Genomic DNA, 14,629 nt, shown 5'->3' with positions numbered 1-14,629 from the left:
GTACAGGAGGCAATAGAGATCCACAAATACACAAATAATCTCAATAGAAAAGAAGAAGCGGTGAACCTCGATCGAATATGGAATCCTTTTCTGAGAACTTCCAGGATAGCGAACAGCATGACAGCAGATAGAAAAGAGCCAATGAACGTCAAATCACCTGATCCTGGTATAGGTATTAGCACACCAAACTACCTGACGCAGCATCAATACGTGTTATAATGTATGAACCTAGCTTCTTCAGAAAGCTAGCCACTCGCGCCAGCAAAAATTCAGGAAGGAATCTAAAAATCCACGGCTTTCGAACCCGAAAAATAATGTCACTAAAAACCTGGACCGCGAAAACCTCAACCATTTTGTTATTATGAATAACAAAAAAAAAATTAATAACAAAAATAGGTCAAGTGTTACCGCTGGAAAAGTAAATTAGTATAATTTCCTACATATTGCCTGATTTTTGTTTTAATTGGCTGATTTTTGTTTCAATTGGCTACATCAATAGTGACAGAAAAACAAGGGAGCAGAAAATGAGAGGTTTATTTTCAACAAGTTTTTTAAGAATTACTAGATTAAATGAAGCTATATGAACATATATTCTTCGATGTTGAATAGTATTATGCAGCGCTCGAGAGTATCCTACCTTCGAATCCGAGAGAAAGATTATTATGTTACGTGACTGACATATATCAATTTAGCGAATAATAAACTTTCATTTTTTTCAAAAACTACACCTCACGATTTGATCTCCACAAACTTCATTTGAGAAATATATCATAACATGTTTCGCTAGCACAGTAGCTTTGTCAAGTGATTTGAATACTTCCAGTTGGAAGCAATGGAAAATTCTGATGAATGACCAATTAGATTTAAATAGATCACCATTATTGAACTTGTTTTATAAAAAACCAAGAATGAATTATGATGTAGATGTGAGGTAATATGCTTCAGGTGATCATAATTGAACAGGTACCTCAGGTAGAGGTTTAGATAATTTTTTGAAGGTAGTCTAAATTATGGTTACCTGTAATATATAAATATTAATGTAAGAACAATTCGAAGTATTCAAATCACTTGACAAAGCCACTGTGCTAGCGAAACATGTAATATATTTTTCAGAAAGTTTGTGGAGTTGAAATCGTGAGGTGTAGTTTTTGAAATTACTATAGATTTTCATCAAGTAACGGCCCAATCAATCAGAAAAATAAACTTTCATATGACCTTTATCAAACTCAGACAAATCTCAATAGCATTCAAATTGTTATTGATGAGTAATTTGTTACAATTTCACGATATTTGTTTGGATTTATATTGGGTTCATGAGGAACATTGCTGAATGGGAAGGTGAGGTAGGTCATCTCAGAGTCATCTCAACTATTACACATAAAAGTTACCTATAAAAGAATTATTACAATAAATTCTCAAATCCCTCCAGCGGAAAGTTCAAAGTTTTTGTGGTCGGATATGTCTAAAATTGGTTATTCAGCTTTCCTGTGTGGTATAATTTTCAATACTCACCAATTTTACCGCCCTTGGTCTGCAAATGCAATGGCAGAGGGGCTACAGCCGTGGGCCGGTCGGATCGAGACGGTGCAGGATGGGTGGAGTAGGCTCCGCTAGGTGGCGCAGAAAAGTTGTAGGTCGATGCTGATGATTTTATTCCCGTGGTTGAGTACGGAGACTGGAAGGTGGACGTGTCCATGTTGTTTTTCGATGAAAACGATGTGCTGTGAGATTGCGTGAGACCAGTCTTAGAATGAGGCAGTGACGGAGTGGGAACTGGTGCTGGAAGGGCTGGCGGCGGAATGTTGTTAGAACCTATCGCTCGCCGAATCTAAAAAAAATATTTTGTGACTCATCAGAGTTCATTTCAGTGGCTTGTAGAAATATCACACGATCTGTTGAATAGTCTAGTGAGAGGTTTAATTCGTTAAAAATTGTGTTATTCAATAATTATACAAATTTTTCCAAGCAGAACGTGAGTGTATAATAATTTGATGAAATCCCAAGATTATAGGTCAAATAAATGCTACAAAGTTCTCAAATATTTTATCGTTTTTCTGAGAGAAATAATTGAGAATAATAAAGTACGCTTGGTAATTAGTAAGACAACTCTGCATCATATTTGAAATTAATGAAAATAGGATGATATTATAGATTCGACAATTCTTTTGAAATCATTGTATTCTGTAACAGTTAACTTAGTTCATTATACGAGCAAAGTGACTCAATCCTAAAAAAATATATTTTATGATTCTTTATAGTTTATTCTTCTACATGAAGGCAAATGAAAATTATTGAATACTGGGATTTTGAATCGCTTGAATTTTGTTCCTTCCACTCAAATTTTCACATATATCATTTTTCAATCATCGCAGTTTGGACAGTATATGATGCGCTCCGTTTGTGCTGAAACTTCTTCAGATTTTCACATGTTTTTTTGGATAAGTTTTTAGTGAGTTTTTTTCAATAACATAGATATTTATATATTTCCGCTAATTCACAGAATATTTTATATTAGGCTATGACATAACTGCAATATTGACCGACTGAAGTCTCAAAGAGAGTTGTTTTTCGTGAATTATTTTCACTAAACTGATGTGCTAGCCCAGCACAAATTGAGTGGTGGCAGAAATTCAGAAACATATCAAAAGTTCTTGCTATCTTTTGGCATGCAACCTTCCATATTCAATGGAATGCAAATTGAAACGTTTATTCCCAATAGTTAATTAAAACGATGTGAAATTTAAACTACTGAAGTGTCCAATCTGTTAGCATTGTATTTTCTCACTTCGTTCTTCAACTACGAAACTGTTAGCTGATAATCATTTGAAATTTCAATAAATTTTTTTTTCCTTCATTATAAGAACGGATAAGTAACATCCGGAGAGTGCATGCATGCAGATAATTTTATTGTTTGGATATTTCATCAGTATCATTTTCGTTGAATGGATGCGGTGTAATGGATTATTTTCCACTTGTTCAGAAACACACATCAATACCACATACTTATGGAGTTGGAGCCATTGTAGTTGATTGTACAATTACTTTCTGCTAGACTTCTATCGATATTATAATCAGTAACTTTTTTGCTGACGAAACCAATAAACCTATTTTTATTTCTGCATACAGTTCCGACGTAAATACTATGATCGAGCAGACACCTGTAATGTGAATTTCTGTCCACATAGTACATTCTAACTTCTATACTGATCGATTTTTAAGATATTTATATACTGAAAGTTACTGTTCATCATCTATTTTACAGTTTCATGGTTTCCAATTCAGTATTGAGATTTTTTATTTACAATTATTGCATTTGTATGAAATAGAAATTATTTTTACGAAATTGTACAATTTTGCTAACTGAAATTTCATCTGAAGCTTTTTTTGTTTCGTAAAATATTTTTCCAATTTTTGCAGTATCGTTAACAGTTTTGCAAGAGGAAGTAATCAGTTAATGAATATTGGAGTGATATTGTCTTGAATGAAATATTTCAATGTGATGAACTGATATCATGAAAAAGTGAAAATAAATTATGTTGAAAGTAATATATTTTATGGTACAGAAAGTTTTTGGCTTTCTACTACTCCATCTGATACAAAAAAATGGATTTCTTTCCCAAAAAATTAATCACTCCTAAAAATATAACCCCTTCAATTCTAATATATTTTAATATTATGAAAGTTGACGGATAATTTGCAAACTCATTATTGATGGTGAATAAGCATACCAAACTAAAATTTATTTTGCTTTGGTGTATAGTTATTAGCAGTCTGTACAAAAATTATGTTCCATGATATACAATATCTGAAATTACTTACCAAAGAAAGGCATGTCAAGTTCAAATTATTTTCATCTTGAATAGTAACAGATTTTTCTTGACATTTCACTTGTTCTAGTTTTAGAGTTATCCTTGACATACCTCCAAAACTTAGAGCTGATTCATTCACCAAACTTTTTCTTTCACATATTTTACTTTCATTTTGAAATCGTTGTCACAATGTTACAAGAGCGTTCATACGCATCACTTCTATTTCTACTTTTTCTTCCACATAGATAATAGTTCTGTAGGTGAGTACTTTCTCTCATATAATTTTTTTTAATGGAGAAACACAAGCACTACAGAAAAATCTTCAAAGCGCTCTCAAAGCGGTGCTTATGCGAAAGTAGTGATTCACATTGGATTTGAATCGCTGTAGATCAGATCCATTTGGAAAAACGTTCCCAGGAAGTTTTTTCCACATAAACGCCGTTCTCCAAATGAAAGAATTCTTGGACAGTGAACTTCGAGGTGTACTGAGTTGAACCTCGAAACGATGAGCAGCCACTGGATACAAATCTATCACAATACATAGACATTAGTTGTCCTTTCATTTCCTGACAAAACAAATTCCAGTCAGTTTATGATTAGATCAAAGAGACTAAGAAAACGTTCTACTGAAAATCATGAATTTCTGAGAGAGCATCAATCTTATTTTCTGGAAATAGGTCACCAGAAGTGTTCTCTGAACAACATGATGCATGTAACTATAGAAAATATGAAGTTTGAATAGTATTTTGTTCAGATTTTTTTCCTGAGGTTTTCCACAGAATCTCAGAGGCCCAAAGGGGCTGTTATTCAGATATTTTTTGAACAAAAGATAACTGCAGAGTCAAGTTATCATTTTCCATATCAAATAACGAAATTATAGAGGATCTTTCAGTGCTGTCATCACATAAATGATATTCTTTCTCAATTTTTCTTTTGGACTCCAAACATTTGCTATTTTTGTTTGTTTTATATCTAATCTTTGAAAAAAAAAACAAACTGGAATGTATCAGAGTCACCACCATCGATCATGATTCACTTTGTTCAGAAATAGTGCACGAATGACCTGATTTATCAAATTTGAATCCTTATTTTTTCCAGTAAAGAACCGAATCTAATGAAACAGATTGCGTTCGACAATGGTTATTATATCAATCAAATAGATTCTCTACTCTCCACATTGGTATATTTGGTATAAATATATGCGTGGTATATGCGTGGTGTCAAAGAAATAAACTTATTTTAAACCATGGGAAAACGGTTTTTATGAATTTTAGCCTCAGGAGACCATTAACACCCGGCTGTAATTTTGTTTTATCAAGGTTCCTTGGTACCTTTATAGACAGCAAGTTAACATGGGAACCACACATTGACCACATCTGCAAGCTGCTTAATAAAGCTTATTTTGCCATTTTACAGCGTAAAGACACAATTGCCAAACAGGGTCTTTTAAGTGTGTACTATGCTTCAGCTTATTCACATATTTCATTGAATATATTGACCTGGGGACGATCAAGTCATTTATAGGGCGTCTTTGTTGCTCAGAAAAGATTACTGAGACTGATTTTCAATATAAATCGCTTAGATAGCTCTAAAGAAATTTTTGTAAATAGTATTTTTACGGTACCTAGTATTTACATATATAAATGTCTAGTGTACGCGAAAACTAATATACTTTCTTTTAATACCTCTGCGGAAAGGCACATGTACGATACACGACAAAAAAAATTATTGTCGATACCTGGGCATAAAACAGCTGCATTTAAAAATTCTCTATACTATAATTGTATCATTTTATTTAACTGTGTTCCTTTGCCTATCAAAGAAATGAAGTTTTCATATGAAAATGAAATAATAAAATATTTGAAGCTGAATGCTTTTTATAGTACAGATGAGTTTATAAGTAAAAATAAATGACCTGTCAAAGTGAAAATATGAGGAATGAGGAATCTAAATTATTTCTTCACTATGTAAACTCTTTGTGCAGTGTAAATATTTTGTTTTGTCCCATATACACCTGTTTTTTGTGAATTTGACAAGTACAAGTTATATTATACAATCATATTTTTAAAATATTGTTATGTGTAAAAATGTGATGAATCAGTTTTTAATCTGTCTTTATTTATTTTGTTACATGACTCTATAGTATTTAAGTGACGTGCCAAATGTATTGTATCAAATATTAGTAAATAAATATTCTATTCTATTCTATTCTATTCTAATCAAAGCTTTTTCAAAAGAGAGAAGGAGAATCCAAAAAATAGATTCAACGTATGATACTCACCTCCTTATAGAGGGACATGAGCTCAATCATGGATTCAAAACTCATTTTCAGAAGAAAGTTTCAACAATTGTCCTCATGAAAGAATGGAAGTCAAAGCGTCCAAAATTCCTAATGTCCAATGAACTTGGGTCACTTGATGTATGTTTTTAGCAGATAATCATGTTCTGACGCCCTCTAATAACTGATATGTGATAACTTATAATTTTGTGAAAGCTCTTTTTCAGGTTTTTCAACTATGGTCTGCAGGTTTTTCATACCTGATGTTTCGTTTACTGCGGTAAACATTATCAAAGGCGATGTGGCAACGGTCGTAGTGCTCGAGTTATTGTTCCAATTGTTCCCGACGTAGATTTTTCTGCGTTGTTGTTTTCGCACCAACGCACTGCGACCGTTACCATATTGCCTTTGATAATGCCCACCGCAGTAGTGGACGAAACGTCAGGGATAGAAACCAAAATTGAATATCTTATATCAATATGGAAAATGGCAATAAATTTCTCATTGAAATCAATTGAAAAATTTCAGAGCAAAATTGAATTACGAGAAGCCTAGAGTCAAATTAAATAAACCAAAAAATTTTTAGACATATGCCATCCTCACATGAATTTAAATTACGTACCTTCTTTCATTTGGCCAAAAAAAAGTTCAAACATTCAAAATTTGCCTTCCAAAATCCATTCTGACCAACACAATCATTTGACAAGATATTCAGACAATCTAAAATTCATGAAAATGAAAACAAATATTTGGCACAATTCGATTAATTAAAAAATTATCAATTTCATCAATGAGCTACCAAATGCTTCAAAAAATTTAATAAACAAAAATTCTAGATTAATTTAAAAGAATATGTATTGTTTGTATAGACATATCATCTGATGAGTGCATTTATGTTCATGACATTCAAACGTATATGTATATATGTGTATATGTATGTATATTTTTTTTTCAAGTTTCAGTTCTAATTCATCTTTTATTTTATCCTCTGCTTGCACTCAGTTATGTTATAGATAGTTTTTAAATTATGGTTTTTTTCTCTGCTATAAACATTGTAAGTTTCTTGGGAAAAAATAACTCGTTACTATTATATCTCTGATCGTGAAAGTAAACATTCTTTGGAATAATAATCCATTGAACTGTATTTCTACCAGTCTTCACCTGCATTTACTGAGGTATACTCATATCTGCTCTTCACAGATAGTAAACCTTGGACTGGAATTATTTACCAGATCGAACCGTAGATCTGATTGATGTTTTTTTAAAAAGTTACAATCTAAAACCAGTTGATCAAATACTGCTTGAGAAAGCTTGTGTAAAGCGAAACACGTGTCGCGACGTACAACTTATTATTGAAGTGAAAATGAAAGTTTGATGTATGAAACAGCCATTACATATTCGAATAGCAAAACAAGTGATCAATTACAAGAGGCGGGTGAATCAAGCATGCCTACTCTACCTGTTTAGCGTTATTGGAGGATCTATGCAAATGCAAGGTGTCTCCAAACATACGGGTGACAGGTTGCTCTAGCGTATTGTTACCAGTTGGCGTTGCTGATCCAGTGGACGACATCATTTTGCCGCTGGTTGGAGTTGTCGGATTGTTACTATGTTGAGACGATCCACCAGCGTCACTTCTATGTGTTGGCGATCTGTAAATATATATCCCAAGGTCATTTCGAAACTAAATCAGTTTTTTTGATAAAGGGTGGAACAACTTTAAAATTATGTTCCCGCTTGAAATTATAAGAAAAATATGTTCATTGCGTAATGAATGGAATGTAGCACTACTAGAATTTCAAAAAATTGTTTCAAAAAAGTGATATTTGCTTTTCTGGTCGATCATTTCAATGGCCAATTACAGAGTAATTTCCAGTAATACGAATATAATAATTGAATAGGCATTGTAAAAAAAACATGAAGGATAATAACCGTCTATATTTTTATACCTACTATATTTTCATTTTTATTCTCGAAACAATTAGAAGTAGTGTTTTTTTTTGTGAATATATCTGATAATCAAATTTTCACCCGGGAAAGGAGTCAGAGAGAAAGAATTCTTACAGGAAAGATGAAAAAAACTCAGAATCAATCGTCAGTATTATTTTTCAAATACTGATGAATACCATGTCGAGAGATGGAAAGTTATCACGGAAGATTTTGTTAAAACAATTCCGAAAACTAATTTCTGAAAGATACTGATTCACTTGAGAACTATGTGTCGAAATCAAAAAAAGGAATTTATTTTTCAAAATCAATCTGAAGCACTTAACCTCAACATATTGTACTGAAATTTTGCATACACGTTCTGTTTGGATGGTAATGGAGGATTATCTAAATGACGCCATTCTACACCCAACATGTCAGAAGACCCACGAGTAGTTTTAAATGCACCCACAGATGAAAGAGTATGCGAAAAGCAATGCATAAATAATGTAACTTCTTCCTTAATCCAATATGACGGGTTACAAACATTTCTAATGAAATTGAATCAGATATCATTCATAGGATAGCTATACAATATAGTATGTGAAGGAGGTAGAATTTCATTTAGAGGAAACACTGTCATCCTCACTGATGAACATCCTATGTTTCGAAATGAGATTCTTCCATTATTGCCTCTTCAGCACCAGTCTGGATAATATTATAAGATGAAGTACTGAATTCATTCGACTTCATGTCACGAATAATTACGTAATGGAAAAGAATAAAGCGGACACCTTCCTTTTCCAAAAATTGATTTCTCCTAAAAATACTTCTTTCAATTTAAACAAGAGTCCTATAGCTGGGATTTATTCAAATGAGCGAATAAATATCATTACATACTGTAGTCGATGACATGAGTAGTTTCAACTCATTTGTAACATGGAGTCGTTATTTCATGATTGATTCATCTCATAATGTCATCCAGATTGGTGCTGAAGAGGCATGTATCTTATTCCGAAACATCAGGTGTCCACCAGTGGGAATGCCAGTGTTTCATGTAAGTGAAATTTTACCTCTTTCATCTACCATATTGTATAGTGATCCTTTGAATAATATCTGATTCAATTCCATAACGAGAGGACTTTTTTTTCTAGTTTGTGTGTGAAAGGTACTCCTTTGCATGATCTACACACCTTTGTATAGAGTTAATTTTTGAAAATTGATTGCTCATTTCTTTCTTCTACCTACATTTTTTTGTATGGAGATGGAAAAGTAGAAGCCAGAATCTTTCTATCCCAAAATTGATCTCTTCTGAAAATATCCTATTTCCAATTCATACAATACAATGCTTTCTTTCCTAACATTATGAGTATTTTCTGAAGTGTTGCAGAAAGTTTACAAAAATTAATTCATTCAACCACTTAGATTTAGTGAACCATCTGTTCCAAATGTTGCGTAGGTAAACAATTTTCATTGCATATTATTGGAGTTTTTTCCCAACACCAAACTGTTATTTCAACACCTCGACACGTGTTTCGATCAACAAGTGATTATCTTCAAGAGGAAGATCAAAATAATCATAGTTACAAAGCTATCCTTGTTTATGTCATAGATACCTGTTCTAGGTACTTGCGTCTCGAGTGTCTTAAAATAATTTTACAATTTGCCTCATCTACTTTTCTTAAATAAATTTTACAATGTGTCCTTATGTAACAATAAGGTGAATCTAATAATTGAAATATTATAAGCTATATAATATTAATTTCACAAATTGCCCTATCTACTAGTCTTGAATCAATTTTACAATGTGTCCTCATGTAATAGACAGGTACATCTAAAAAATGAAATATTATGTCAATTCATTTAAATAAGGATAACTTCGTAAGTATGATTACTTTGATCTTCCTCTTGAGAATGATCACTTGGTGATCGAAACACGTGTCGAGGTGTTGAAAATAATGACTTGGTGTTGGGAAAAAACCCAGTAATATTCATTACTACACCAGAGGTTCCAAACAGTGCATAACAAATTCTAATTGCATTTTTTTTCATGGAAATACCATGTAAGCTGAATAATGTTATCAATTCATTCGCAGCTGCGCAAACTGTTACCAGCCAACCTTTTCAGAATATCACTCTTCCAATTATATTTAGCTTTTTTTTTCTTCGGCAAACTACAGAATGAAATTCATAATTTTGTAGTGCATATTCATAGAACAGCTGACGCACTATTTCTTAGTCCAGTCATTATAGTAAGTTCACCTCGGAATTCGAGATACCCAGCTGTAAGTCTGTAAATACTTGTATATTGACACCCTAAAAGTTGTCTCAAAACCTACGTATGGTAGGGTGTGAGCAACTATTGAATTTCAAGGTCAAAGTTCACAAAAATCGGTTTTTTGCGCTTTTTTTGGAAATATCTCATTTCCTATCGGTTTTTTGCTATTTGTATTCATCATTATTATTGTAGAATACAAAATTCTTTACAAATTTTGATTAAAAAAATTTTTTATACGGTGAACCGTTTTCGAGATGGAGGGCGGAGAGCACGCGGTCACAGCATCACTTCAGGCCAACCGGTGCCTCCGGTCGAAAACGCGCCATATATAGTTGATGAACTATCGATAAATCAATGATTATAAATATTTGTCAATTTTTATTAACTATTATATTATATTTTATCATTTTTTTCCTAACTTATCCACTTTTTATTCAGTATTAATTTATTTAACAACACTTACCTGCCCATGTAATTGCAGAATTGTTAATGAAAATATAGGAATTATATTTGAATTTTAACCTAATTAATATTCATAACTTCTTACATGATGAAAAAAAATAAATTAATTTTGAATTAATCTTTTTATTAAAAAATATCATTGAATACATTTATTTTTATTGAAAGTAAAGAAATGGAATAAAGGGTACAAAAACTACAATTTATAATTTTAATCATCTTCTTCCTCTTCATCGTCGTCTTCTGGCTGCTGGTAAATTTCAAACTGGTCTTCATTATCGTCTTCAACGACATTTGTCTCAAGTTCTTCCATGATTTCGGGGTCAAAGGTTCCATCTTCGTTAATGTTGCTCTGATATGGTAGAGCATTGAGACAAGCTTGCCCATTACATTGGCCACAAGCTAAAGAGCATTGCAAGCCCGCTTTCCTGCATCCGCATCGCGAACCACAACCACTCTTGCAGTTGCAGAAAATTGTATTTAGCAAATCTTCTGGAGGAGGTGGTAAAATTGTCATGATAGGCTCCAGAAAATCGTTTCGCATTGCCCAACCCCATACCTGGGGTTCCAAATCATGTCCTAACCAAGTTTGAACTTGATAATATACACGGTTGAAATGTTGATGAGCAGCTACACTTGTTGGTGGAATATTTGAAAGCTGCACAGGTTTATTGAGTTTTGTAGACTTGACGTAATGCATATAACGAAGATGATCGAGACTTTTCACAGATTTCGGAGCATTATAGACTGCCAATAAGGTTTGAGTTCCACTCCCTAATAATCTCTGGGCCGAACAATTTTCTTCCTCAAATGCTGCAGCTAGTTCATCCAAATTTGTCAGTTTCTCAAAAACTTTTAAAAATGATTTTTTTCCCTTTTCAAAAAGCGCAGAAGTTGTGTCACAGCCACTTAATGCGTGCAGAAACAAAATATGTTTTCTAGAATGAGGAATATTATCAAAACTTTTAGTCGAGTATATCTCCGTTTTTACATTACCTCTCCCAACTTTTTTAAAGAAAATTTCTTGTTCGTAAGACAGTGCACGCCCTCCGCCCTCTATCTCGAAAACGGTTCACCGTATAAAAAAAATTTTCAAACAAAATTTGTAGAGAATTTTGTATTTTACAATAATGATAATAAATACAAATAGCAAAAGACCCATAGGAAATGAGATATTTCCAAAAAAAGCGCAAAAAACCGATTTTTGTGACCTTTGACCTTGAAATTTAATAGTTGCTTACACCCTACCATATGTAGGTTTTGAGACAACTTTTAGGGTGTCAATATACAAGTATTTACAGACTTACAGCTGGGTATCTCGAATTCCGAGATTCTTACCTAATTTAAGCTTAAATGACTGGATTATTCTGGCGTTAATCCATAATGGCTTCTTGGATATACTACACCAACTCAATTTGTGACTGCCTTTAACTTGGGTTAAAATTTATTCCTTCAGAAAAAAAAAAACTAATAAATAGAGTTCATTCTATGATTTTCACTATAAGGCCTATAAGGGTTTTACTAAAACCGCGACACGTGTTTCGCTATACAATAGCCTCTTCAAGCATAACTAAAGTTACTTATAAATTACACCTTATATACTATAACCTAGTAACTATTCGTCTACCTAAGTAATAAATCTACCTGAAAAAATATATCTGAAAAAGTCAGGTATCAATACATTTTTCGAAAGTCTACCTGTAAAGATACCTTCTTACTATTATTACCTGCGTGTGAACAAATTCAATAAAGGCGAATTATTCAATTCAGTTTGATCGTTCATAAGATGGTGAGAATTTTTGAATTTGTTTATTTCCATACTGTCCAACAGGTTAAGTTTCAAACCTTTCTTCTGGAAATGGAGGGGTTTGTATTCATGGTCGAACTCATGTCCTTCTGAGATTAGATGACTGGCATATGTGGAATTTATTTTTCCGTTCTGAAAACTATATTTGTGTTCCTTTATGCGGGTTTTAAACGTTCTTCCAGTTTGACCTATATAAATTATCGTGTGGGTCATGTCCGATGTTTTATATAGGTCAAACTGGAAGAACGTTTAAAACCCGCATAAAGGAACACAAATATAGTTTTCAGAACGGAAAAATAAATTCCACATATGCCAGTCATCTAATCTCAGAGGGACATGAGTTCGACCATGAATACAAACCCCTCTATTTCCAGAAGAAAGGTTTGAAACTTAACCTGTTGGAGAGAATGGAAATAAACAAATTCAAAAACTCTCACCATCTTATGAACGATCAAACTGAATTCAATAATTCGCCTTTATTGAATTTGTTCACACGCAGGTAATAATAGTAAGAAGGTATACTTACAGGTAGACTTTCGAAAAATGTATTGATACCTGACTTTTCCAGGTATATTTTTTCAGGTAGATTTATTACTTAGGTAGACGTATAGTTACTAGGTTATAGTATATAAGGTGTAATTTAGTAGTAACTTTAGCTATGCTTGAAGAAGCTATTGTATAGCGAAACACGTGTCGCGGTTTTTGTAAAACCCTTATAGTGAAAATCATGGAATAAACTCTATTTATTAGATTTTTAAATATGGATTTTCATCAAGTATCGGCCAGTTCTATTCAATTATTCCTTCATCTTGCTGCTTCTGCTTTTGGACATACCTCTTGAGAGTCATCACTGATACATATCATATTTGGACGACAATCGTTTCGACGAATTCACTAAGACGTACAGGCCTTTTCAACTGTTCTGGGTCCATTCTCTTCTCATAAACCTCGTTTTCTGTATGCACACGGTATAATGCAAACTACAAAGGAATATATCTCACCATAAATCACGACAATAATTTGAGAAAAAAAACATGTGACCCACATTTGGGGATACTTGATCCAATAACTAAATCTCTCAGGTTTAGGCGTGCCATAGTGAAAATGAAATTATTTTTTTTAATTCAATTTGAAACAGCTCTGTAGTGCCAAATAGCGAAATATAAAGCATTCTGAACGAATTGAAAAATAACAATGAGAATAATTTCCCAATAATTTTTTTCCAGTTACAATCAAAAGAGGTCTTGCAGTAAACTATCGGGTTATATATAGGCAAATACAGAGACGACACTGTTGCTGACAAATACCGTGTTTATAACAAATGGAATCATTTGATGTACCACGTCTTTCTCAAGGATCCAATGTCATCAATCCCCTCTGACAGTATACGTTTAGAATGAAGCATTATTATTGAATAGAACTGGCCGATACTTGATGAAAATCCATATTTATGCCTGAAGAAACTATTGTATAGCTAAACACGTGTCGCGGTTTTTGTGAAACCCTTATATTGAAAATCATAGAATAAACTCTATTTATTAGTTTTTTTTTAAGCATTATTTTCATTGAAATACCCAAAATGAAATATATATGTCCACATATTCATCAGAGATTATTTTACACATGATATGTTGTTACTGAAATGAATATATGAACTAGGATTTTGCAGAAATACTCGTCAGAGGTCTGTCCAGTTTTCTGGTACCTAATAATTTCTACCTCATATGAAAATATAGAAAACCGTCGATATCAATCCATTTCTTAAATCAGTATCATTTCAATCCAATCCAATATTTGAATGAAAGTTTCGAAATTGAATATGGCATCAACAGATAACACATCAACTTCAAAAGAATATTCCCCATTCACCTTTACCGACAAGTGTTTTCGCACAAGTACTATTCACAGCCGTCAACCCTTTCAATTCTCCCTCTTTTGTGGCACATAAACGGAAACGAGACGAAGGTGCTTTTATTCCCACAGATTTCCTCGCTGAATCTAATACTTCAAAAATTCTTCAGATAACAAAGTCGTTCATAGCTAATATTTATGTATGAAGAGAGATCGATGCG

The 14,629-nt window shown here is 32.9% G+C and overlaps 1 protein-coding gene across 4 annotated transcripts in view; it reads right to left on the bottom strand.

The window, feature by feature from the left end:
- Positions 1-14,629, bottom strand: part of IRSp53 (Insulin receptor substrate 53 kDa) — a 507,262-nt gene that overhangs the window by 20,782 nt on the left and 471,851 nt on the right. For all 4 annotated transcript variants that reach the window (XM_074181873.1, XM_074181874.1, XM_074181876.1 and 1 more), the window contains 2 exons: positions 7,547-7,739; positions 1,513-1,828 (listed from right to left, as the gene is read on the bottom strand). In XM_074181873.1, coding sequence (XP_074037974.1) covers positions 1,513-1,828; positions 7,547-7,739 — 509 coding nt within the window. The remainder of the gene's footprint in view (positions 1-1,512; positions 1,829-7,546; positions 7,740-14,629) is intronic.

Source organism: Leptinotarsa decemlineata, unplaced genomic scaffold, assembly GCF_025532065.1.
Source record: "Leptinotarsa decemlineata unplaced genomic scaffold, Ldec_3_MD MMD2_tig00026317_RagTag_RagTag, whole genome shotgun sequence".
Lineage (NCBI taxonomy): Eukaryota > Metazoa > Arthropoda > Insecta > Coleoptera > Chrysomelidae > Leptinotarsa > Leptinotarsa decemlineata.
Note: the sequence above shows the minus strand (reverse complement) of the source record. Positions and strands in the feature narration are given on the sequence as shown.